The sequence below is a fragment of the Pseudonaja textilis genome, chromosome 1 (assembly GCF_049901715.1).
Source record: "Pseudonaja textilis isolate UNSWEBS1 chromosome 1, rPseTex1.2, whole genome shotgun sequence".
NCBI lineage: Eukaryota > Metazoa > Chordata > Lepidosauria > Squamata > Elapidae > Pseudonaja > Pseudonaja textilis.
In genome coordinates, this window is record NC_141990.1 from 284,922,922 (window position 1) to 284,947,166 (window position 24,245).

Sequence of the window (24,245 nt, forward strand, 5' to 3'; positions counted from 1 at the left end):
TTCATCTTTAATCATAAAAGTAACTTAATTTTAGCATAATGACAGCAAATTATCCAGTAAATGTTGGGATAATGTCAATTAATATGAAACCAATTAAATGAAACCTAGATCAGTGTCAGACAAAGCACATGTACATTTTTAGAAGGGGTGACAAAAGTATGGTTGGCTGTTACTTGTGAAGTGTAGAACTACGTTACAGAAGTCAGCAAACCAAAGTATGAATGAAGAAATACCTGAGAAAGTATCTTCCCTACCCACCTACTCCCACATATCCCACTTCATTATTTAAAGCAACCTGTCTTAGAAACAGTGAGAGACAAATCATATTTCAAATATTTTATTTATTGTATAAACTATTTACATTAGAGGTTTACATAATCTTGCTGAATCCTACCTGAAACTGGCCACTGGGGCCTGGCCCTGACCAAGCTAAAGTAACAGGTCTTGATATTAAAGCATGCAAGATAATCTCATGGGTAGGATATCCTATGGTATCCAATCCAAGAGACAGAGGTCTATAGGAACCTACATCATAAGCTAAATCTCTATCCCTGGAATTATTCCATATTGGGTGAAACAAACAAGGACCAAAGAAACATAAAACTTATTCAGCACTCACATGTGTGTGCATACACATTAGAGCTGGTTACAGCACAGCCTGAATCACGACACACAAAAAGAACTGGAGTATTATAACTGGAGTAGGGAAGAATTAAGCAACAAGGATTTAGGAAAATGCACTGAAACTATAAAGTACTGGGACAAATGTGACCCTGTTAATTAAGGGAATGCTGAGAAACACAAAGAATATATATTTTAGCTAAAAACAAGGGGCATCTACCACTGTTTTGACTCTGCTTACATAAAATGAAAATCCTTGGCTTCTGCAAAGTGGCAAGACGTGCCAAATGCATTTATTAATAGAGTGGTTTCAAACAGAAGATGTCTGCTGAATATCCAGCCACTCAATCCTCAGTTAAAAAACAACAACTGAGCTCTAAAAAAGAAACAAAGGGATTCCTGAGGAAGATATAGCAGAGCCAGCCTCCAGCCATGCCTGGGAATGCCCTTGGGAGGTCAATGGAGCAAAAGAAAAGACCGGAACAGCATCAAGAAACACCCAACCCCCTAAACCAGGGGAGTCAAATTTACGACAACACAGAGTCGTCACGTGACATATCACAACTTTTCCCCCTTCACTAAACCAGGGGTGGGCGTGGCCAGTGTGTGACATATCCGGCCCGTGGGTCACGAGTTTGACACCCCTGCTCTAAACCATCATCTGGCTGAGCTATGCAGCATAGACTGTTTGGTCCCCCGGATGAGCAGTGGGCAATGAATGTTTCAAGGCATTTACAAGCCTTTATTGCACTGACCACAGAATTTATTCTTAATACAATCAAAATGGTACCTACATGCTTAAAGGAGAAAAATGGCTGCCAATGGAGAAAAATACAGTGTTGGTCTCTAAAAATGCCCCCCAAGGAAGGGATCCCTGAATTGTTTCAATACTCAATAGTCCAGCGGTTTTTGGCAAAATAATGGCTTGAACTTCTTTATCAACGTGGTACATATTCAAATCAAGAAAAAGTTAACAATATTCAATGAGGCAGATTTGCAAACGGTCTTCTTTCTTATAATTTGCAAATGATTCTATTGATGATGGAGAAGTAAACCACAATATTAAATAATATCGTAAGATATACCCATTCTTCTCCAGAAAATTAGAGCCTCAGTGTATAGCAGAATGACTTATTTTAGCAGATAATGACACTATAATCTCTAGTCATTGGTATCTGTCTCCTCTGACCAGGATAAATGCACTTTAGGTGCCAATAAAATACTCAAAAGCTTTATTATCCAATCAGATTTTGGCTTTGTTGACAAAAATTGGTTAAGCTGCCAGCTGGAACCCCTGAATTCCCACTCATTATTGCCAAGGAAGTGAGAGTGCTAAATGTGTTGTAACTGAAAAATACTCATCAATAATATAGGACGACTCACACCACTGTCTCCTAGTTCAAACAGTAGTGTACTATATTGCAAGCCCATTTCCTCTGTGTCAATAGTAAACATCTTCAATATCATCTCCTAAAAATATCATGTGGAATGCTTCTGATGCAGAACACAGGAAAGAAAAATGCTGGAATAATTGCCTTGTTTTAACTACTCTCTGCCTGATTCAAGACACGGAAACAACATTTTTGCTACCATTACCTGAACAGAGGTTACTAACAAGAGGCTCCCACAGAGTTTCTGAATTCAAACTCTCATGGGCCTAAATTTCCACAATCAATCAGTGAGCATCCACAGGAGAGATTGCAGCACCTGGAAAGCTACAATATTCTCTAACTTCACTGGCAAAAATCAATGGAAACTCTTCCATCATTTTAACAGTTCCTCCTCCACTAACTGGGTGGAGGATCAAAATCACTGTCAAGGATCAGCACTTGTGCTCCAGTTCACCAACCAGAACCAAGTGGCAGCATGCAATGCAAGGTGGTTAAGAAAATTTAAAGCTTTCCTTTAACATCCAAGTAAAAGGGGGATTGCTTACATGAAAACTTAAGTCAAGGCATGGGAAGATATGAAGACTTCCTGTAATCTGGGGATTCACGGCTCCCAAACTCATCTGGTCATCTCTCCAAAGTAACAAGTTATATAACTATCCTAGTTATCTCCTGTACCAAGCTGCAACATTGCTTCGTGTGCTTCCTCCAATCAGTAATCCCAGGCACATCATGCCTATGAAATACAACTCCAATCTCACTCCACAGGTGAACCCCAATTCATGACAGGTGCCATGCTGAGAAAGGAGTGATCGGCGTGAGACTCTGAAGTGTTCCAATTCACATGGTGCCTTTCTCTGCTCTCTACCGCCTTTCGGATGGGCAAGAGAAGGATCTGTAAAGTTAAGACTGAGCTTTGCCCTGAAGAATTAAAGAAGGTAGTGGGTTCCTCCAGTAGGTGTCAGAGCATACCAAAGCCTTCACAGCCCTCACTGATGGCCAGCTGCAGCATCTTGTGCACTTCTTCATAAGAATCATAAGTTGGGAGGCACAGCTGGTTAAAACTGAAAGAAAGAACACAGCTTATGGTATAGAATGTGAAACATTAAAACCTATGCTTTCAATGTTTCCTATGCAAGAGAATAGGTATTAACTATTCACAGTACAATACACCACTGCAAATCGCTAAAAACACTCTAGCAGTGAAAATTATCAGTGATATCACAATGAAGCTTGCTACAGATCACAAAGTATCTCTTGGAAGATACTCACCAGGTATGGGCTGTAGGAAGTGTACTATGTGTTGGAGCTGCAATAATTTGGAAAGATGGACAAAGTGCAGCAAATCCTCCAGGAGGCAGCTGAGAAGAACCAGTGGTAAATTGCAGCAGTCTAGCCAGTTCCTCTTGTGTAAAACTAGACACTACTGTCCAAAACCAGCGCATCACCTAGATGTTACAGTAAAGGTCAGGGAAACAAGAAGAATGACAAATTATTAAACGGGGGGATGAGTACGTTACTAAATTTATAGCAAAATAATCACCCTAGGGGCCATAGCCAATTCTGAAGGTGTTTTAACAAGTGAATTAAAGTGACATACACACCCAGATACATATAAATAAATTACAAAGAAAGTAATGTTTACACGTTTAAAGAACATTTTTAGGTTTACACAAAAAGAAGTCTTTAAAAAATTCAGCAACATAGCTTACACTTTTAATTATGCTTCCCTTAATTTATGAAGCATTGTTCTCTTTTTCACAGAAAATCAACATTGCTATTATCTGAGATAGAGAAAGGAAGTCACGCTACCTTCTCTCGGAAGTGCCATGAACCACCTACTACCACAGCATGTGCTTTGAAATCACAGACGTTGATATCTCCTGTACCACACATTAGCAACTGGAAGAAAAATAAACATAATTTTCTTTTAAAAAAACCAAACTTCTGATGTTTTTCTTTCAAACCATGTATCATTCATAAACCTTAAATGCTCAGAATTAAGAATAGGGACATTTAATTGCATGTTGAATTGCCTACATGATAGCCAAATGATACCAACCAATGAACGACAAGGAAGTTGAACATTTTCACAAATATTATAAAATATTCTTTTTACAAAACCCCTTTTTAAAATATACATAAAGACCAAATTTTGTGAAAATTACGGTGTCCCAAATTGCACTTTTTTCTGCTAAATTTCAACAGCACAAATTTTCAAAGTGAGAGATGGAGAGCAAATGGCTACAACAGGGAAAGATTTCCAACTTGTGAATTAAAGCTCAAAGAATGATTCAGTTTTCCAAACTAGGAATTTACTCAGATGTCATAGAAATATATATATAAAACTCTGTACTTTCCAAACCACCGTAGATTTTCTGCCATAAAGCATTAAGTATATGGCAATTTGAAGGGGGCAGCGTTTTCAACTTTTTACAAGTTGCAAAACCTGCACCCCTACCATTAAACTTTAGAAAAATAAGCCCTGGCTCTATTTGAGTGATTTGTGTTTGGTCTTTCAGGGAACCCAGATTCTGTGGAATACAATTTCAAGCACCCAAATAAATTTAAAGTAAGAAAAAAATACTATTAAAAAGCAGTGCAAGGCACTATTTCTCCAAAGTGCATGTAGCCTATGCTTGCAACTTCCTTCTCCAGCTTAGATTGAAAAGATCTTTGAAGCAGGAGCCATACTCAAGAATGGAGCTCATTTCATGAGCAAATTTACCTTAGCTGCATAAAAATAATGTTGGTTAAGTCATATATTTTATACAAACAAGACAATCATTCGTAAATGGAAATCCAGCACCAATTATTCTACAGTCTCATATTTAACTGAGAATATGCTCCTGTCTTAATGATAGCAGTCCAACTTCTCACCTCAAGTTCATTTTCATCAAATATAGCCAAGAGGTTTTCAGGAACCAATTCATTGAGACCTAAAAGAGAACAGCAAGATAGATAAACAATCACAACAACCTGCAAAGGGCATTAAAACCCTGATTTCCTGACTTTCTTCTTTTCTTTTAACTTAACTGAACAATAGTCACTTTGGAGGAAACAAAAAAGGGGAAAAAAGAAAAGGAGAACAAAACAAAACAAAGATCACATTTTGTGCATTACCTTTCAAAAAATGTTCCACTTCTTCTCTAACTTGATTGGCTAATCGGTATTGTGCAAGCAGATTCAGGTACAATATTTTATTCTCATTGGTCACTGGCATTTGAGCACCCCCTGTTAACAGTTCAACTACCTGAAAAGAAATGAGAGAATGTCCATTGGGTGAAAAAAGTACTTCTGTTTCATATGATATCGTTTTCCCACTTCTAAATGGGAGACATCTAAGTTGTATCTTTCCTGTTTGTTTGTTTGATAAATTTATTTACTATTGATCTCACTATGGGGCTACTCTAGGCAGCTTACAACAATAAAAACAGAGAAATGAAAAAAAGTGTAAACAGCAGTAAAGAAACCATAGAATAAACAATGAAAAAGAAAGCAATGGTGCAGCAATATGAGAATAAAAGATCAATAATTTATCAACAACTGATTTCTCACCTTCTCGAGCTGTCCAGCTCTGTTGTATTTTTCCTCAGCAAAAACTAACTCCATTTCATTCACATCATTATTCAGAATAAAGCAAACTTTAGATTTATAGAACTCTGGGTCATCTGTCTCAAAATACTAAAAAGAAAAACAAAATGGAAAGAAGGACAAGATAGTAAATGAAGTTAAGACACAGTGCAAAATCTTGATCTCGCCTTTATTTTCTAAAAGAAAATCAAAAGATTAAGAGCGATTTTACCTTGTAGTGCATTCTTAATCCTATGATCTGAGCCAAGAACGATCGTGTGAATCGAGCTTTCACCAGCTGCTTATAAGCTCCTCCCAGAGATGACTCATAAAGACACTTTCCAACCAAGCGCCCTGCAAATTCATATATCTTCAGTCTTAGATAAGAAGGTCGATCAGGATTGGGGTGTACCTACAAACAAGAAAGCCACAATCAGAATGACAATCAATAGAGGAGGGGTGGACAATTAGGTTTCCCAAGGGGCTACATAAGAAACTAGAAATGTTATGTGGGGCTGCTGCCGCACTGCTGCCTCTGCTGCCTTTGCTTTCCGCACTGCCCCCAGTCATCGCTGCCACAGACTAGACAGGGACAGTCAAAGGGACAACAGGTCTGAACTAGAGTGACCTCTTAGACTTAGAACTTGGAGAATTATGCAACTGTTTGGTCATAGGACTCTGAATGTGTGTGTGTGTGTGTGTGTGTGTGTGTGTAAAAGACAAATACAGTATTTCCACTATGATAAATAGAAAGATACCCACCAGTGCTTGATTATTATCACTGAAGCGAGTAAATAGTTGGTTGGTTGTGTCAAACAAAACTTTACAAATCAGTTCAAACCACTCTCTACGAGGACCTCCCCAATCCAAGGCTGCAAGGGGAAAACAAAAAACAAAATTAGGTAGATCTTAGGGGAGGCTATGCATTCAAGAATACAGTGATCAAAGAAAAATATTTTCCTAGACATGGTGTCTTTTATTACACAGTGCTCAACTGTAATATGATGCTCCAAATTTCTATTGCTGTGGCTTTCTACCATTAATTTTTATTTATTAAGTTTATAACTGTTCTTTTCATTGAAATAAATGAAATAACATAGTTGTAAATAAAATCTTTATCATTAAAAAAAAACAAATAGCACTTATCAAATTAAAACCTATTTCAGCAACAGGTCAGGTTTTTTTTCCATGCAGGCAACTATTGTTTTATTTGTAAAATAAGAATTGTTTATATTGGAAAGTACACCCAAAAATGTTCGATATAATGAAATCTATAGATATTTTGGCTTTTGCCAGTCATTCAGGCCCTATTCATCTCACGGTTGGACTGTTGTAATGTGCTCTACATGGGGCTACCCTTAAAGAGCATTTGGAAGCTACAGCTGGTGCAAAATGCAATGGTGCGGGCAGTTCTTGGGTCCCGAAGAATGGCCCATGTAATAGCACTTCTCTGCAAGTTGCATTGGCTGCCAGTCTATTTCCAGGTGCAATTAAAGGTGTTGGCATGGGTCCAGGCTACTTGAGGAACTGTCTCATCCCATTGGGATTGGCCTGTCCCACCCATACCAGCAGAGAAGGCATGCTGTGACCCTGTCACTCTGATAATTCTAGCTAGCAGGGTCCAGGAAAAGGGCCTTCTCTGCTATTGTTCTAGCCCTGTGGAACACGGTGAGCCCAGTTCCAATTCTCCTGAGCTTTTGTAAGAGCCTAAAGACCTGGATCTTCCAGTTAGCTTGGGACCCCAATGGAGAAAACATCACAGTGGAGGTCAATTAACAACAGATCCCAACTCTGCCCCTCCCCCCCATCTGTTACTGGATTGTAGCGTTTACTAGTACTATCTCTCTCCCTCTCTCTCTCTCTCTCTCTCTCTCTATCCATCTATACACACTGCCCAGAGTTACTCTGTGGTAAGATAAGCAGCCAATAAATGTAAGTAAGTAAGTAAACAAACAAACAAAAAAAAAAAATGGTTGCAGAAAGCCAACAGGCAGACTTTAATTTTGCTTTCTTCAATATCATAACAAATTAACATACCTTCTTCATCCTGAAAAGTCACTTCAAAATTTTTGCTCCAATCAGAAACAGAAAAATTCCGTGTGGCTTTCAGAGTCTGAGTAAAATAAAATCAAGACGAGTTAGGAAATCTGATATTTCATCTATAAATACTGTCAATGTATAGATCTTCTCCCAAATTTCTTTCTTTTATCTATAGGAGGATTGGATCTACCTGATCTGAAATTGTACTTTATGGTTTGCTGTTTGGATCGGTTGAAAAAGTGTGTGCTGCTAAAAATAACAAGGCTTTTGGAGATAGAAGGGCACATCCTGAGATTTAGGTGGCATGGACAGTTGTGGCATGATAATGTCGAAGTTAATGTGGACTTTATGTTAGATGTACCATTTTAAGTATATAGAATAGATACAATTCAGGTTAGGTCTGAAAACAACTATGTAGTTCTCAGCCCAAGAAGCATTTTATAGACAAGAAATAATAGGCAAATACAAATGACTAACTTTTATTGCGAGATACAGAATTTTATCAAGGGGAATACAAAATAAAATCAAGAGAACAATTAGAGGCAGAAGGATATAGTTGCCAGTGGATTTTTTTATTTAGTTATCAGAAAATTTTAAGTAGACAAACAAGTTTTGTGATAATGGACATTGTAAGACTGATTTTCAAATAAAATTGTGTATAAAATTTGTGTAAAACAGAAAAAAATGAACCTATGATTAGACAGATGATAGAAAACAGTCATGATGCAACTTTAGAAAAAGAGGTAAATTTATAGCTGTACATATAACTGCTGTAAAGAAAAACAAAAGTCATTTCTTTGTATGTTTTTTCTTTTCTAACTGTCTTTTTTACACTTTTATCTTTCTCTTTGAGTTTTTTCTTTTTTCTTTGTTACTTTCTATTAGTTTGTATTAGTTTTTACCTTTATTTTTAAAACTTTTAATATCTATCTATCTATCTATCTATCTATCTATCTATCTATAAAAAATGTATCCTAAAGGGTAACATATTTTAAATTATATATTATTGTTATTCCTTTTCTAGAATAAGTGTTTTCCAACACTTCTACATTAGACATACTCACTGAATCCAGAAGATTAAGGCGGCTAACTTTCAAAGAAATTTTGGAATGAGGTTTCTTCATATGCACCTGACGTAATTCCCTCTGGAAGAAGTTAACTTTGTCTTGAAAAGTCTCTGAGCCTCCTGAAATGAATAGGCCCAGAGTCATATCTGGAACTTTTCAAAGTCCGCATGAACATTTTTACTGCAAGATAGAGATTTCTTGGCCATAACAGCCTTAAAGCAACTGTTATGCTTTATCTCAAATATATTAACAGACAACCTATGGCAGATCATACATAATTGTATTTATTTGATTTATATAGTTGCCCATCTCAAGTAAATGACTGTAGGAACCTCACAACATTAAAACAATTAAACGTATACCAATATTAAAATAAAACAAAATTGTACTTAAAATAACAGATTCTGTTTCCAATGATTCATTATATAAGACAGCAAATTGTGACAAAAATATCCCTAAGCACTATCTTATAGAATAGGGAATTAACATTTCTATTTATTAATGTTTTCTGACCCTTTTTTTTCCTCTTTCCCCATTGAATTTTTATGCACACAAACAAATATTCACACACATAAGTTCCACAAGTTAGAGCACTGTTTGCATTTCCCATTGTGGAACCACAAAATTTTTACAAATGCAGAGAGGAGGTAAATATCTCTCCAAATAAAAAAATATCCAAATTAATTAGAAAGGTTATATGTTAATAGTTGCTCTATACTTATACATGCTTTAGTTAAAGCATTCTACTCATGTTTCACATTTATAAATTAATGTCACACTAAGTTTCGCCTTGCAGAGTCGCTTTGCAGCAAGATGGGCAGAAAGCAAATTGAATGAATGAATGATACAAAATCTATCAATGGCACAAATGCTTATAATTCATTACACACCAACCAGCAGAGAGAGTCCTCTGCTCTGACTCCTTTTACCTATATTTTTATGCAGAGAACGAATAAAAGTGGCTGCCAAGATGTTCCTCTCTTTGCAGCTTAACTCCACAGGAGGCTGGATCCCATCATCCACCACCAATGTCAGCAATTTGTGTACAGGATCAGGCCCATGATAAGAAAACTAACACCAAGAAATGCAAGAAATAGGGGAGGGAGAGGAAGAAGGAACTATCATTCACCAGAAAGCACAGCACATGAAGCAAATGCAATTAGCAGTGTTTGTACATATTCTCTTGCCTGACCCCTTGTTCTGGACTGGCTAACAAAAAAGGTGATTTATAAATTCCATTTCCCACAGAATGAATCTGTTTGCCCAGGGAACAAAAAGAAAGTTATAAGGAGAATGAAGTTGAATGACAGGGTGCAGGATATAGTACAGGACAACACCATAGTAAGTTCCCTAGAGTATTCTAAAATGCCAACTAAAAATCTCATTTAGGCCTGCAAATGAAACAAACTAGTTGAGTCCCCTCATGCCACAAACTTTCTCAAAATAAAACATGCCCCACCACATAGCAGGGAGTTCTACAAACTCACTTTGGTGCCAGGACATACTCGGAAAGTAAAGAGACGCCAAGGAATAATCTTCAAGTAGAATTCCTTCACTGAGAATTGCTTTGAGGCAAACAAAACAGAAATCATATTTTCATGAATACATCATTCTGAAAAGATGTCAACATTGAACAAATTCATTCTTTTTTAATGTAACAAAACAGCAATAGCACTTATATACCGCTTTACAGTGCTTTACAGCTCTCTCTAAGTGGTTTACAGAGTCAGCATATTGCCCCCAATAATTTGGGTCCTCATTTTATCTACCTCAGAAGGAGGGAAAGCTAAGTCAACCTTGAGCCTGGTGAGATTTGAACTGCCAAATTGCAGGCAGCCGGCAGTCAGCAGAAGTAGCCTGGAGTACTGCACTCCAACCACTGTGCCCCCACGGCTCAGTAATATAATCTAAAGTAGACTTTAGCCACAATTCAAATTTGTAACAAACACAGAGATGAGACATGACAACATGAATATTCTGTCGCCTTGTAGAAAAACTGTAGCACAATACTCCTGTCCTGATAATCATCACATCGAAACAATTCTAGAGATGACTACTAATTAGAAATATACCAAACAGTGACAATGAGAACTGTTGCAAACATAGTTATTGTCTGAATGGAAAACTGATAAACATATCTTACTTTAGGTGAAACGTAGCAATAAACTTTTTTGGGTTTCTTCACTTTTTCAGGGGTCGGGCTATCAGAAGGAGAGTCTTCATCCTCATCCTCAGTAGCAGTGGAAAGCCGCCGCTGAAAGGAGCCCAAATTCAGGGGTGGAAGATGCCACTGAGTGTTGGTATAGCTACTAGCATTATACAGGTAGGCTTCAAAGTAGATACTGACCCCTGAGGTAGAAACATTACGCTCTACAATGTTCTTTTCATCCTCTGCAAGACAGGTATAAAGTATAATACAAGGCAAAGCTCAGAATAGAAACACAAGTTGTGCAGCTGGGTTTTTAAAATGTTGTGGATCCAAAATATTATTTTGCAGTGCATGTGTTTTATTCTTAATGAATACGGTATATCATAGAGAGCCAGTCTGATCTAGTTACTGGTTTAGGCATCAGGCTAGAAACCGGGAGATCAGGAGTTCTAGTCCTGCCCTAGTCATGAAGCAACCTGAGAAGCAATCTTTCACTCAGAACCCTAGGAAGCAGGAAGCAAAGCACTCCCGAAAATCTTACAAAAAAAACTTGCAGAGATTTGTTTAAGCAGTCATTAGGAGTCAATACTGATTTGAAGGCACATGTGTATGCAAGGTTATTTCATAGAGGCTTAATGTTCAATTGCACTTTTTGAGTGGGTTGGTTTTAATGTGAGTTGAGTGACAGGCTGTGCCCACTATTTCTTATTCTTCCAGTCATTATCTGTTTCAAATCATGCCACTCCATGACAAAAGGGGAAGGAATAAACATTCAAGAACAACTGAGGGGCATTGCAAATATTTTCAGCCCAAATATATTACATTCTTAAATTTCATATGCATTCAGATGTATGTCTAAAGAGGGCTATACTGATAACAATTGAATATATGTGTACATTTCAATATTTCGGAAGATGGATTCAGAGAAGCAGAAGTGGGAAATGAGGTGCAAATTCCTCAAACCTATTGCTTTTCTACTATAGATGTTTTTAAATTAGTAAACATGTGCTTGGAATCATTCATTTATAATTTGCCAAAAAAATTTCAGATTTCATATGCTGAGATTGCATATCTACTATAAATTCCAAAACACTTTATGTATATAAAATTAAATTACTTATTCAGGGAATGCAAGAAATAAAGTCTATAATGTTTTTATTTAAAATATCTCTCTTTACTATTAACAATTTCAAAAACAAGCAAATTAATAATGATATTGCAATTTTCAGTTTTAAATGCTTATAACAGGACACAAGATAATGAGATGCCAAAATGCAGAATACAAGAATTAGATTTGAGAAACCCAGATTTTAAACTGTGGTATGAAGTACACAATGTTGTTTTGAAGACTACATACCAAGCTAAAGTTCTATACACAAAATATAAAAACAATTCACTTACCATTGAGAACAATTATGTCAAACTCTCCATTACTAATAGGCTGGTTTTGGTAAGAGATGCAGGCATGGAAACAACCCCTACGCAGTAGGGTGAGTCTCAGGAAAACTTGGCAAGTCTGTTGATTGGACATCACAGACTTTTCAAACAAAACATCAGAAGGCTCTTCTTCCTGAGGGCCAAGCTAGACAAAATAAGTATGAGTTAGGAGACATTGGTATGGTCTGAAGCAGAGATGGTATTCAACAGGTTCTGACCAATTCTGGAGAACTGGTAGCGTAAATTTTGAGTGGTTCAGAATACCACCTCTGACTGGCACCACCCCCATCTATTCTCTGCCTCCTGAGTCCCAGCTGATCGGCTGGGTCTTCTTTTGTTGCCCTGCACAGGAGAATGGAGCTGGAAAGCAGGTTAGTGGGGTGAGGAGGGAATGGGATTTTGCAGTATCCTTCCCCCAGGAGTGGGGAGGGAATGGGGATTTTGCAGTAACCTTCCCCTGGAGTGGTGTGGGAATGGAGATTTTACAGTATCCTTCCCCTGCCACACCCACCAAGCCATGCCCACAAAACCAGTAGTAAAAAAGTTTGAATCCCACCACTGGTCTGAAGTTTTACATGAGAAGACATATAAAGTCCACTTACTTCATGGATCGAGAGGCTGTAATTGTGCTCATCTATCAATGATATTGAGTTGCTAGAAGGGTTATCGTATTCATCTCTGGGAAGTATTTGCAAAGTATGTGGCTGCCCACATGTCAGCACCAGAGTGGAGAAATGGCAGGCAATTTTGGTTTTCGAGGGAACTACCATTCCTGAAATAAGAAACACATTGCACAAACCCCTTATAAAATTACAAGGAGGGTATTTGCAAAAATGTAGTGATGTAGAAATAGGATTGATACTAAATGAAGCAACCAATGTTGGCTAACAAACATACATTTCTACACCCAAAATGTACAGTGAAGAAATCACTATTTCTGGGTTATGGTGACAGATACAGAGTCAACCCAATTTTTCAAGGACATATGACTGAACTAATTTCACACTTACATAGCTAGAAAAGAGAGTTTGAATGTGGCAGAATTTTTCACTTGGATAAAATTATTCATGGTGAAATGCACCCTACATATTTAAGGACAGAATTTGTACCAGGAGACCAACTGGGTAAATTATTATTTCCAGACAACTACAGCGAATACAATGGCTCAGTTTATAGTTAAGTTTGCTTCTGAACCTCTTTCTACTGGATTGTTTATTCCATCTTTTTAATTTACAAGGTATTGGAAGCAATTAAGCAGGTATGTTGACAGGCAAAATATAGTGGTGAAAAGCACAATGTGAATCTCTGTAGAGTCATTAGTGCTCTCTGAACTTGTTTTCTTGCAAACATCTCATTACCTAAGTAGGTAACATCATCAGTGGTGATAGTGAAGTTTGTTCTGTTTATATAGTAATGACTTGTCCTATCAGTGTTGGTGGTTCCTTGAAATTGATATTGGTGATTCTTTGTCAACTTGTTTGTCTCAGTTGGCAATTCCTTGATTGATGCATTTTTTACTTGATTGTTGGTCTAGTTTGATCTTGTTTGTTTTTATTTATTTATTAATGCGTGCCCATTTCATTCTGAGGCAACTATGGGCAGCTTACAAACATAAGAACTGGTTGACATTAAAATAATTAAACAATAAATAACAACAACAAATAAGAGTTAAAAGATGGGAAGGAGAGGAGCACAAAGTACACAATCTTTCTGCTTATCTGATTGCTGGTAAGGTGATTCGTTTGTCTATTTGTTTGTTTGTTTCAACACAGGAACCAAAATATAAACAGAAAGCAAATCCACTCTCTTCTACCACTAATGATAACTAGTTGGATAACAAAATGTCTCCAAGAAAAGAAACAAGTTCGTAGAGCACCACAGTTCAATCCTGAGCTACAAATATTCTTTTCTATTGGTAATATGAATCTCAATAAACACAAGTTAAGGGTTCATTTCAGGGTTTGTTCTATGAGTGTGATGGTAGCAGCAAGGTACCAGGACTTTACTATTGCTTAATCTTCTAATATAATCAGTGTATTATTTCCCATGTGCATGGCATATTTTCTATATTGGTGAAAGGGAAAATATTAAGAAATCTTGAATTATGTACATCAGTTGGATGATGGTATGACTTGATTCTGATAATAACATATTTATCCTGATTAATTACCTCATGCAGGACAAAATGGAATGCAAAGGTCTTTAAAAAATTCTAGAAAGTGGATTTGTAAAACAGCTGAACACAATTTGTCATTTTTATGGTTCCACTATACTAAAAATAGGGCTTTTACTTAAGTAAGCATTCTATGTTTCAGTATGTCTATTATTAAAATTTTACCATAAATTAATGATATAAATATAATAAACACCAACATATCATCCCCAATACTTGTTTTTGCTTTAAGCAATACTTACCTGGTTGAAATACTTTGTAGTAAGGACTATACGCAACATTCAAGCCTCCAAGTTTTACGCTTATCTCATACCGCCCAGCTCTGCGCACAGTGAACGCCACCTTTACCACATTGGAACTGGGTTCTTGAAGCACTTCCTGGGTGACAGGAATATCTATTGCTAACTCCACATGGCAGATGTGAACTCGCAGTCCAACAGGATGATGAGCAGGGAAAGGCTGGCCATTTTTATAGAACAACTGTATGGGAATTAAGAAGCTAATTGAATAGCAGACTGTGAAGGCATTAAGTTCTTACATCAGCCATTAAAAAATGCAGCAAACTAAAATCATCTTGCTGACATTACACAAGTCATGAGGGAAATCTTTGCTTCAATACACATGCATGCATATACATACATACAGTGTAAGATCCAAATTTGAAGTCATCAATTAAGATAAATTAATAAAGAACAACGAAATAAAAATATATTCTTACAAGAGTATAATAATGTCTAAATTCAGCAAACACAACTCTGTAATCAAATCGGTAGTTAAACATATTTGTAGCACAGGGAATGATCAACACGATATCAAAAAAGGAAGTGCAGGAGAAAAAGGAGGAAAAAAAATCACCCTCATTAGTTTTTTAAAAAATTACCGTGTTTCTCACATAATAAGGCCGGGCTCTTTGCACTCCACCTGGGGGCGCCCAGCGCAGCTGACAGGCGGGCCCTCCTGCCCGGCGGCAGAGCTCTCACCAAGGCAGCGAGCGCCTCCCCGCTGGGCCCTCCACTCATCCCGCAAGGGCCGTGCCAGAGCCGTGCGGGCTGGGCAGAGCCAGGAAACACCCACGGCTCGCTTTCCCAGCTCTGCCCAGCCCGCACGGCTCCGGCGCGGCCCTGGTGGGATGAGCGGAGGTTTTTAAAATAATTCGCTTTACCTTCAAAGGCAAAGGGAAGGTGGTGACAGGAGCGCCTGAAGCCAAGTTTCTCCTCAGGGTTCCGGTTGCAGGGAGGAGCCCTGACTGGCTGCACGTGGCTGCGCCAAATGCCGCGGCGTTGTTCTAATGCCGCGGCAGCAAGGGAGAAGGGAAAGCAACGGTGGTGGAAGGTCTCCTGATATGAAGTGCCCCACCAATGCAGGCAGCACCATATCCGGGCATGCAACAAAGTACTTCCTAACGGCAAGGCCCCCCCACCACCATTCCCCACCATTTCGCATGTTTAATATGGGCCTTAATTTCGGGGGGGGGGGGGTTAATTTGATTTTGTGCCAATAAATCATGCTGGGGCTTCCTATTAGTGGAGGCTGTACTGTTGGAGAAACACGGTAGTTTTATTGTTGTTCAGTTGCTAAGTCATGTCTGACTCTTGATGACCCCATGGACCATAGCAGCATGCCAGGTCTCCCTACCCTCCACTGTCTCCAGAGTTTACTCAAATTATTCATGTTTTTAACTCTGATGGCCTGGATTTTCCGTTCTGCGCTTGCTCGAATTATCATAGAATTGGAAATTTCCTCTTACATGCACTCGGAAGGCCATACTACGTCCCACCTCACAGGGATCCTTCCAATCCCAGAAGACTTTACAAGAGCGGGGGTCCAAGTAATTGCCTCGCACATAGTCATAAATGGTCCTTTCTCCTCGACGTTCCTGGTCCTCATGCTGGAGGAAGCTGACTACACGTGCGGCAAGCTCAAAGAGGAACTTAATGGTGAAAAAGAAAGCTACCACAGATACCACTGTGATCCCACCTGTCAAACAGAAAACAATAGTTATAGGATCCAACAAAACTCTCAAAATCCATCACTATGGCAATTTCGTATTACAAGTAATCCTCAGCTTACAACACTTTGTTTAATGACCATTCAAAGTTACAACACTGAAAACAGTGACTTATGAACGTTTTTCACACTTAAGATGGTTATACCATACCCATGGTCAGATTATCAATATTCAGATACTTGGCAACTGACTCATATTTATGATGGTTGCAGGGTCCCTCTGACAAGCAAAGACAGTGGAGAAGCAGATACACTTAGCAACTGCCTTGCTTAGCAATAGAAATGTTGCGCTCAACTGTAATGTTTACAATTGCAGACCTATTGCCACAATTAGCAACATGGAATTTTGGTCATTAAGTGGGTCTTCAAGTGACCAATTTTCACAATCATTTTTACTGCAGTTGTTAGGTGAATCATGTGGCCATTAAGGGAATCATGCAGTCATTAAGCAAATCTAACTTTCCCAATTGACTTTGCTTGTCAGAAGCCAGCTGGGAAGTTCACAAATTCTTGTAGTTGTAGTCACAATAATCATTTGACTACAACCATTGTAAACATGAGTCACTGGAACCACTGTAAACATGAGCCAGTTGTCAAACATCCAAATTGCAAACAAGTGACCATGGGAGTAGTACAATGGTCGTAACATAGAGCAGGGATGTCAAGCTCAAGGCCCAGAGGCCAGATCCAGCCCACAGGGTGCTTAGATGTGGCCCGCAGGGCTGCCCTGGAAACAGCAATGGACTTGCCCGCAGTGCCTCTGCTAGTGAAAATGGAGCTCAGGAGGGCCGTGGGTGGCCCTCCCAAACTTTGTTTTGGGCTGGCAGAGGGTTGCAGGAAGCAGTTGTAGGTAAAGACAGAGCTTGGGAGTCCGTTTTCACTGACACAGTTCTCAGACCACCACAGGCGCCCTTGACAGGAGTAACATCAAGCTAGCCACTCCCACCCTAGCCATGCCCCCTGCCCCTCACAAGGTCAAACACAATCCTGATGAAGCCCTCAATGAAATCAAGTTTGACAGTCCAGACATAGAGGATGGGACAAAAGTCACTTTTTTCGAGGCTGCTGTTGTAACTTTGAACAGCCATTAAACAAATGGTCATAAGGTGAGGACTACTGGTAAGTTAAAAGAACAAAATCTCAAAGGTTCCTTTCAGATTCTATGAATAGATTGTCTTCACTTACCAATAATGTAAAACATTAGGTCCTTTCAATGAGACACACAGCTGAGGATTACAGCTGCATCTAGAAAGAAAAAAAACAGATCTTGTACATATTAAAAAATTTAGGTAGATCTAAAAAATGTTTGGTCTTCACAAAACACACTAAGCATTATTTGATTCTTTAAATTTCATTTTTTTAATTTCATTTTTTTAAAGGGGAGCTCATTTGTAGCTTTTGTAAATACAAGAAGTTTTAAGCATTAAAAACTGACTACAAGCAATAATCTGAGAACACTTTTAGTTATTTATTTATTGTTTTTCGAATACTACACTTTTTCAAGAAATGGCATCATGATCCTCCTAATCTCTAATTCTAAAAACAAACTTAGACCAAATTGTTCCACTCATTCTTCATTTTACACTTAGAAGAATATTCAAAGATTAAGAAGGTTTTAAGATAACAATTATCCAATAGACCTCAGAAGCCTAAATAAATCTTGTAAATCAAGATTACCACCTAGAATATTAATACTTAATAAGCAGAAAGGTCTGCCAGGTAGCTGAAAACTGTCAATAAATCAGGTCTAAGAAAGAAGAGAATACCAAGATATACATATAGCAATAGCACTTAGACTTATATATCACTTTATTGTGCTTTACAGCCCCCTCTAAGTGGTTTACAGAGTCAGCATATTGCCCCCAACAATCTGGGTCCTCATTTTACCCACCTCGGAAGGATGGAAGGCTGAGTCAACCTTGAGCCCCATCAGGATCAAACTTTTGACAGTGGGCAGAATTAGCCTACAATACTGCATTCTAACCACTGCGCCACCGAGGCTGTGTATGTAGAAGAGATTTCTTTCTTTGACAGATTAAGAAAGGCACCAAACTAAGATTTTAATTCTTATGAATATCATTATGGGGAAGGTAATATTTTAGATATCCAAGTTCTGAATATTCAGTAGAATACAAAATGTTTCATTAGCAACATCTTGCTTGTTAAAAGATAAAACATAGTCTTGAAGAATACTGTAGATTTCAGGATCCAAAGTGCCGAATGAAAATGGTTTCATCTTCCTTCTCATATAAAAGAAAAATCTACAATAGTCAGGATCTGTTATCCATCTACCCATCCATCCTGTACCCCATCCTCACCCAGGTTCTGCTATTTGTTTATTTATTATTTAAATCTTCAAGATACCAAAGCAAAGCGTAGATGCCAGCAAATCCCATGGCAAGAGGAATCTAAATATTTGCTACCAAGAAAACAGGGTTCAGTTGTGTCAAAACAGGGGACAGTGAGACTTGCTATTACATTTTATAAGCACAATATCTTACAATAATGCCACCTAGTAACAGTAACACTTTCTATTATGTTGGAAATCTGTACTGGATCTATTCCTATTCTCTTTACCAAGCCTTGCTTCACAGCCTGCACAAGCATGTTCCACATCCCTCCAGCCAACTGAAAGAATTACCTTTATTCAAACTCCCATGTCCACAAAGCCAAAGTGGGAGTGCCCATTCCTCTGCACTTTTATTCAGGATAGACACCAGGCAGTACACATAGGATCCTGGAAATCACAATAGGAACTCAGAGCCAGGGAATCAAATGTAGCAATGAAGTGACCATCCCAAGAAGTGGCACTATGCATTATCAGACCATGAAGCTCTCAAATCATCTTTCTGAAATGAATACAAGTAGTTGTAATCATTATATGTATTACATATGATTAAAAAAAACAAGAAATCAGGTAAAAAACAGTCGTTCTTTGATTCTTAAATGAGAGCCAAAGACCTATTAAAACATCAGTGAGGAAAAAAGGTGTTATGATCATACAGAAGCAGTATAAAATAAAGCAGGTTCTCACTTGACTCTTATTTATAACTAGCAGGGTACCCATGCTTCACTATGAAACTATGTTATCGGGCAAGTTTTGGGGAGGAAAATAAGGGGGGACATTGTGCCTCTGCCTACCAGCATCCATTGGTATTCATCTGGCTAGCGTCCTGTCAGTGTGTGAGAGTTCAGGGCTGTTTGGAAACTGAAACAGTATTTGCTGTGTGAGCAAAAAGGAAACAGCAAGGAGCCTGGGCATGGCTTAGCTCAACTGCAGTTGGAAAAGATTTCTTTTCAGGTAGGGAGCGGGAGTAGAACTCCTTAGCATCAGTGTGTGTTAATAATAATATAGGAAATACTAATGCTCTGATGGTCATTTTGAAAAATCCTTTGTTAGTGAGCACCTAGAAGCCAAGAGGAACATATGTGCCAAATTTCAAGTTTGTAGGCTTTACTGTTCTGGAGATTTTGTGATGATGCGTAAGTGGTATTTTGCTTTATACATATAGATTAGTAATACATTCACAAATAATAGATTAACCTCACAGCATTTTGTGTGTGGCAACTAAAAAGGTTAAAAGGTCCCACAAAAGGGCTATATAGCAAACCACTCCAGAACTGTTACCAAGATACAAGTGAATCAAGCTTCAAATGAATCTAAATGGATCTAGCAAGCTGACAGATGTATTATGAATTGAACAGGAAAGAAAGGCAATTACAATGGTATGCATGTTCCAGGCAAATGAAGTGAAATGGTGATGATTCTTCTCCAAGCATCAGCAAAGGACTCATCACTTTAGTAAAATGATGCAGGGCAGAAGAAAGCTGTAGTACCTTCTAAACAGCATTCAGAGTACAGATAATCCTTGACTTATGACCAAGTTCACAGTTTTGGTTGTAAGTCATGAAGGCCACAAAGCAGGTCACAGCATGATTGCACTCAATTTTACAACCTTTTGGCGGCAATCATTAAACAAACAAGAGTCGCCTTGAGGCAAGAGAGGTAGCAATCAAATCAATTAATAAATAATACTATAATCATAAAGTGAAGGCCACAGTATGCAAATCCATTGTTCAATGTAGGGCAGTTTTGGTTAGAAATTGGAACCCTGAGTTCCTGCAAAAACATCACAAATTGCAGTCACATGACCAACTGGTTATTGTAAACAGCCATGAATGCATACAGTTACTCAGCACCCAAAATGCAATCACATATGGAGGTAAGGGTGTCTGTTATCTGGTCTTTGCATCTGGGTCATAAGTCCCTTTTGGGGGGTCCATTGTAACTTTGACCAGTTGCTTAGCGACTGGCTGTGAGTTGAGGATTAGCCATAATCAATTGTCTTCGATATGCTTCAAAAATTCCTTTTCCAAACCTAGTGAAATAATTTTTGCTGATTCTAATTTTTCTGAATGTATATCAAGAATTTTAATTAGTTATCTAATATTATCTAATCTTTGTTATTTTCTATAAAACCAGAAGGCATGGGATGATTGTGGATAATACTTTGGAGCAGGGGTGGGCAAACTACGGCCCATGGGCCACATCCGGCCTGTTAGTCTTTTTAATCCGGCCCGCCAAAGATTGGTACAGAATTAAGGTTTGATGTGAATGATTGAATGATTGCATTCATTTGATTTTGACTTGTAATGACAGGCATTTCGACACCAGGTGGTGGCCCATCTGTCGAATTTTAAAAGTCAATGAGGCCACAGAGCCAAAAAGTTTGCCCACCCCTGCTTTGGAGTCTTATATAAGAGTCACATGCTAAAGCTTGTACAATAAATAAACTTTGCTCCCCGCAAAATGGATTTTTTTAAAAAAAGTATTCTAATCCACCAAATAATATATGTTCAATACCACTAAATAGGATAAGCATAAGATCAGGAAGTTTGTCCTGTTCTCACAGTATCATTATAAAAAAAACACAGTCATATGTGTTCTTTAGAAGAGCTATTTCATTTAAAATTAATTAATTTCTGTACTATTAATTTCTATTTATTTAAATTTTTTTGAATACAATTGTTAAAAAAAAAGGTGCAGAGATGAGATTCTGACATTTCTCCAAGCAAGACTGATCAAATATAGGCAAGTTATTCCAGTCTGCCTGGAAATCTTTATGGATATCCACACAACCAAGGAAACTAATAAAATGCTTGAATCATTAACAGAAACGGTATACATTGCAAGAATTATTCAGGATAAGCAGATGATCAGAATTAGATGATTGCAGCTCTTGCTTCATAAGTTTAATTGATAACTGACATTATGGATCAAATCATAATATAAACAAACTAAATAGTCCATTCAATAGGGGGAAATTTTTTTACTATATGTAGGAAAAATGGATGCATTGATATCCATAATACAACAGATAAGAACCTCCAGGCTTCAGATAATCATCAACTGAACCAGAATCACCACTATGATGCAAAAGCTTAAACAAGCTACACAGTTCTGGACTTCACCAACAGAAACATAATGTTCACAAAAAAAATAATTAAATTGCAAAAAAAATAGAATTTTTCTTGTTAAAAAGTATCCTGGAATGACAGAGAGTAGATCCTTGAAAGATTACAATAACTGACAATATTTATAATCAATTTCTACAAATGAAACAATCTGAAAGGAGTGTGAAATAACCCAGATGTTTTCTTCTACACACGTACTTTCTATTTGACAATACACTTTTCAATATTAAGACTTCTTCACAATTATTAATATTATATCTCAGTGAATATTTATTTTACATTACCACCTGCTTATTAGTAACAAGCAGTCTGACTCAAGGCAAAGTTTCTCACCCAGAAATCATTATCATGCAGGGAATGCTGAAATCACAAGCATACTGGCATATGCTATTCCACCATATGTCATCATATATGCTGGGAAACCATTGCCAGTTGTACCTTTCGAATGATTTTGTATAGTGATTATCATAACATTGATGCAGATTCCCTATTATAAATATTCCTGATCAGGAAATGGAAGTTGCAGGCAGTCCGTAAATAAAGTGAGATTATGTCACAATAATGCAAGTGGTTCCAGGTCAAATCTGAGCACCAAAATTGAAAAATATTACTACTATTTATATAAAGTACTTAAAATACAAAATTAAACATTTGTTCATATACTAACCAAGCTCCTTGGAGATATAGGCAATTAATAGTTATGAAGTGAACAATTGGATAAACATAATCAGAGCTCTGCTGAATTTTCAAAATAGATTCAAAATTACCAGGTGAAAATATCACTTCACTTGCCATACTGCTGCTTATAAAATATGAAATACTGGGAATGTTTTCATTAATCAATACTTATCACAATAATTTTACTTTGGCCTGTTTTAGATCCACCTAAGTAATTTGCTATTTTTTTAAAAAGTGGGGTAGTTTTTAAATAGATGAAAAATGTAACCTTACTTAAATCAATTATTCTTCATTTAAAACCAATTATTATTTAGTTCAAGTAACCAAGTGGATTAGCATATACAAATATTGCAAGTGTAACTTCACAAGTAAGAAAAACAAATATGTATCTAGAAATTACTATTTTATGAAGTAATATCTGTCAAGAACCAATCTGATAACTATATTATACAAGAATATCATAAATGAAAGTTAATAAGAAATCAATTGGAAGTGATCCAATAGACTAATTAGACTAATAGACTAATCCAATAGACTAAATCTTGCAATTTGTATGTTAATTTTTCTCTGAATTTCACAAAACCAAGATCAGTGTAAGACAAATTCTATAGGGCAAGTTATAATATACTTCATACAATGAAATACCACCTTCAAAGACAACCAATTGTAACTTAGCTTGTTGACATTCCTTATAACACTTTAAAGAGGGTGAAACCCTGTAACAGAAATATTCTTTTAGTCTCCCCCCCCCCCCAAGTCATATACTAACCAGTAATTCTTTACTACCCTGACATGCAGGGCAATTTTGGCACTAACCACATTAGAATTGAACACCACTTTCCAGAACAATGAAAAATACCTCACTGCATGAAACAGCATTGAAAAGTAAAACACCACCTAAAGAGGCTATCTGCAAACCATAAAAAGTACCTTCCCAAATCAAATAATGAAAAATATTAATTGGCCTAACAGGACAAATTTTAAAATGGAAAGTAACGGGAGAATTGTAAACCAAGGGGAAATTATGAAGAGATAAATTTAAGGGTACCACCACTTTCCAGTTCCTCCTTTCCTAACACCCGAGAGGGAGAGGATATTGTAGCAACACACCGCTTTTCCCTCTTCTCTCGGACGGAGAGGAAAATACCGTCGTGCCAGGGGAAGGAAAGAAAAGAAAGCGAGAGGACCAAATACAGCCCCCCGCCCCCAGGCAAATTTCCTCCTTCTTCTTCCCAGCTGGTTAGAGTGAGAGTTTGCAAACAAACGAGTCCACTGGCAGGATTCCTATCTGCGGCTGAGACCCCCCGCAACCTATTTTAACCTGTGGTCGATCCTAGCACCTGTTGCTTCCTCGGCGCTCCCAGCTATCCTACCGCCTGCACTAACGAAAGTAAAAAAGGCAGACTGGGCTGCCCGTTTCTTCAAGGAGGGGGAGGATTTTCTTAGGGGACCGCCCTCTTCCTGCTGCGGCTACTTCCTCCCGTCCCCGTACCAGGTCCTCCTGCTTCTCGCTTTCCCCTGAAGGGACCCCGGCGCCTCAGAGGAACAGGCGAAACGGAGCAAGGAGGAGGAAGTCCAGCTGAAAAAATGCAAACAGTCGGTCGTGACTCTGTCACTCCGTTAGCAAAAACAGAACC

The 24,245-nt window shown here is 37.9% G+C and overlaps 1 protein-coding gene across 3 annotated transcripts; it reads right to left on the reverse strand.

Annotated features, from left to right (window-relative positions):
• Window positions 1-321: 321 nt before the first annotated feature.
• AREL1 (apoptosis resistant E3 ubiquitin protein ligase 1) lies at window positions 322-24,239 on the reverse strand. 3 transcript variants are annotated; one of them, XM_026711739.2, is made up of 20 exons: window positions 24,101-24,239; window positions 19,097-19,304; window positions 17,641-17,700; window positions 16,196-16,425; window positions 14,691-14,928; window positions 12,878-13,047; window positions 12,240-12,420; window positions 10,833-11,080; window positions 10,177-10,254; window positions 9,619-9,760; window positions 8,687-8,808; window positions 7,620-7,695; window positions 6,345-6,454; window positions 5,815-5,994; window positions 5,568-5,693; window positions 5,133-5,262; window positions 4,890-4,948; window positions 3,822-3,911; window positions 3,282-3,457; window positions 322-3,073 (listed from the first exon to the last, which is right to left on the reverse strand). In XM_026711739.2, exons 3-20 carry the CDS (start codon window positions 17,654-17,656, stop codon window positions 2,971-2,973), a joined length of 2,475 nt encoding a protein of 824 aa, XP_026567524.2. In that variant the 5' UTR covers window positions 17,657-17,700; window positions 19,097-19,304; window positions 24,101-24,239; the 3' UTR covers window positions 322-2,970. The 3 variants fall into 3 exon arrangements, with proteins under 3 accessions (XP_026567524.2, XP_087778077.1, XP_087778076.1); XM_087921951.1 differs by lacking the exon at window positions 24,101-24,239 and adding an exon at window positions 23,949-24,073; XM_087921950.1 differs by lacking the exon at window positions 24,101-24,239 and adding an exon at window positions 23,930-24,064.
• Window positions 24,240-24,245: the final 6 nt, after the last annotated feature.

Excerpts from the sequence above, each read along its gene's own strand:
- AREL1 (XM_026711739.2), bottom strand. Across the intron at positions 10,255-10,832 it reads ATTGCTACGTTTCACCTAAA|CAATTCTCAGTGAAGGAATT; the intron begins GTAAGATATGTT and ends TTTGCCTCAAAG. Across the intron at positions 3,074-3,281 it reads CTTCCTACAGCCCATACCTG|TTTTAACCAGCTGTGCCTCC; the intron begins GTGAGTATCTTC and ends TCTTTCTTTCAG.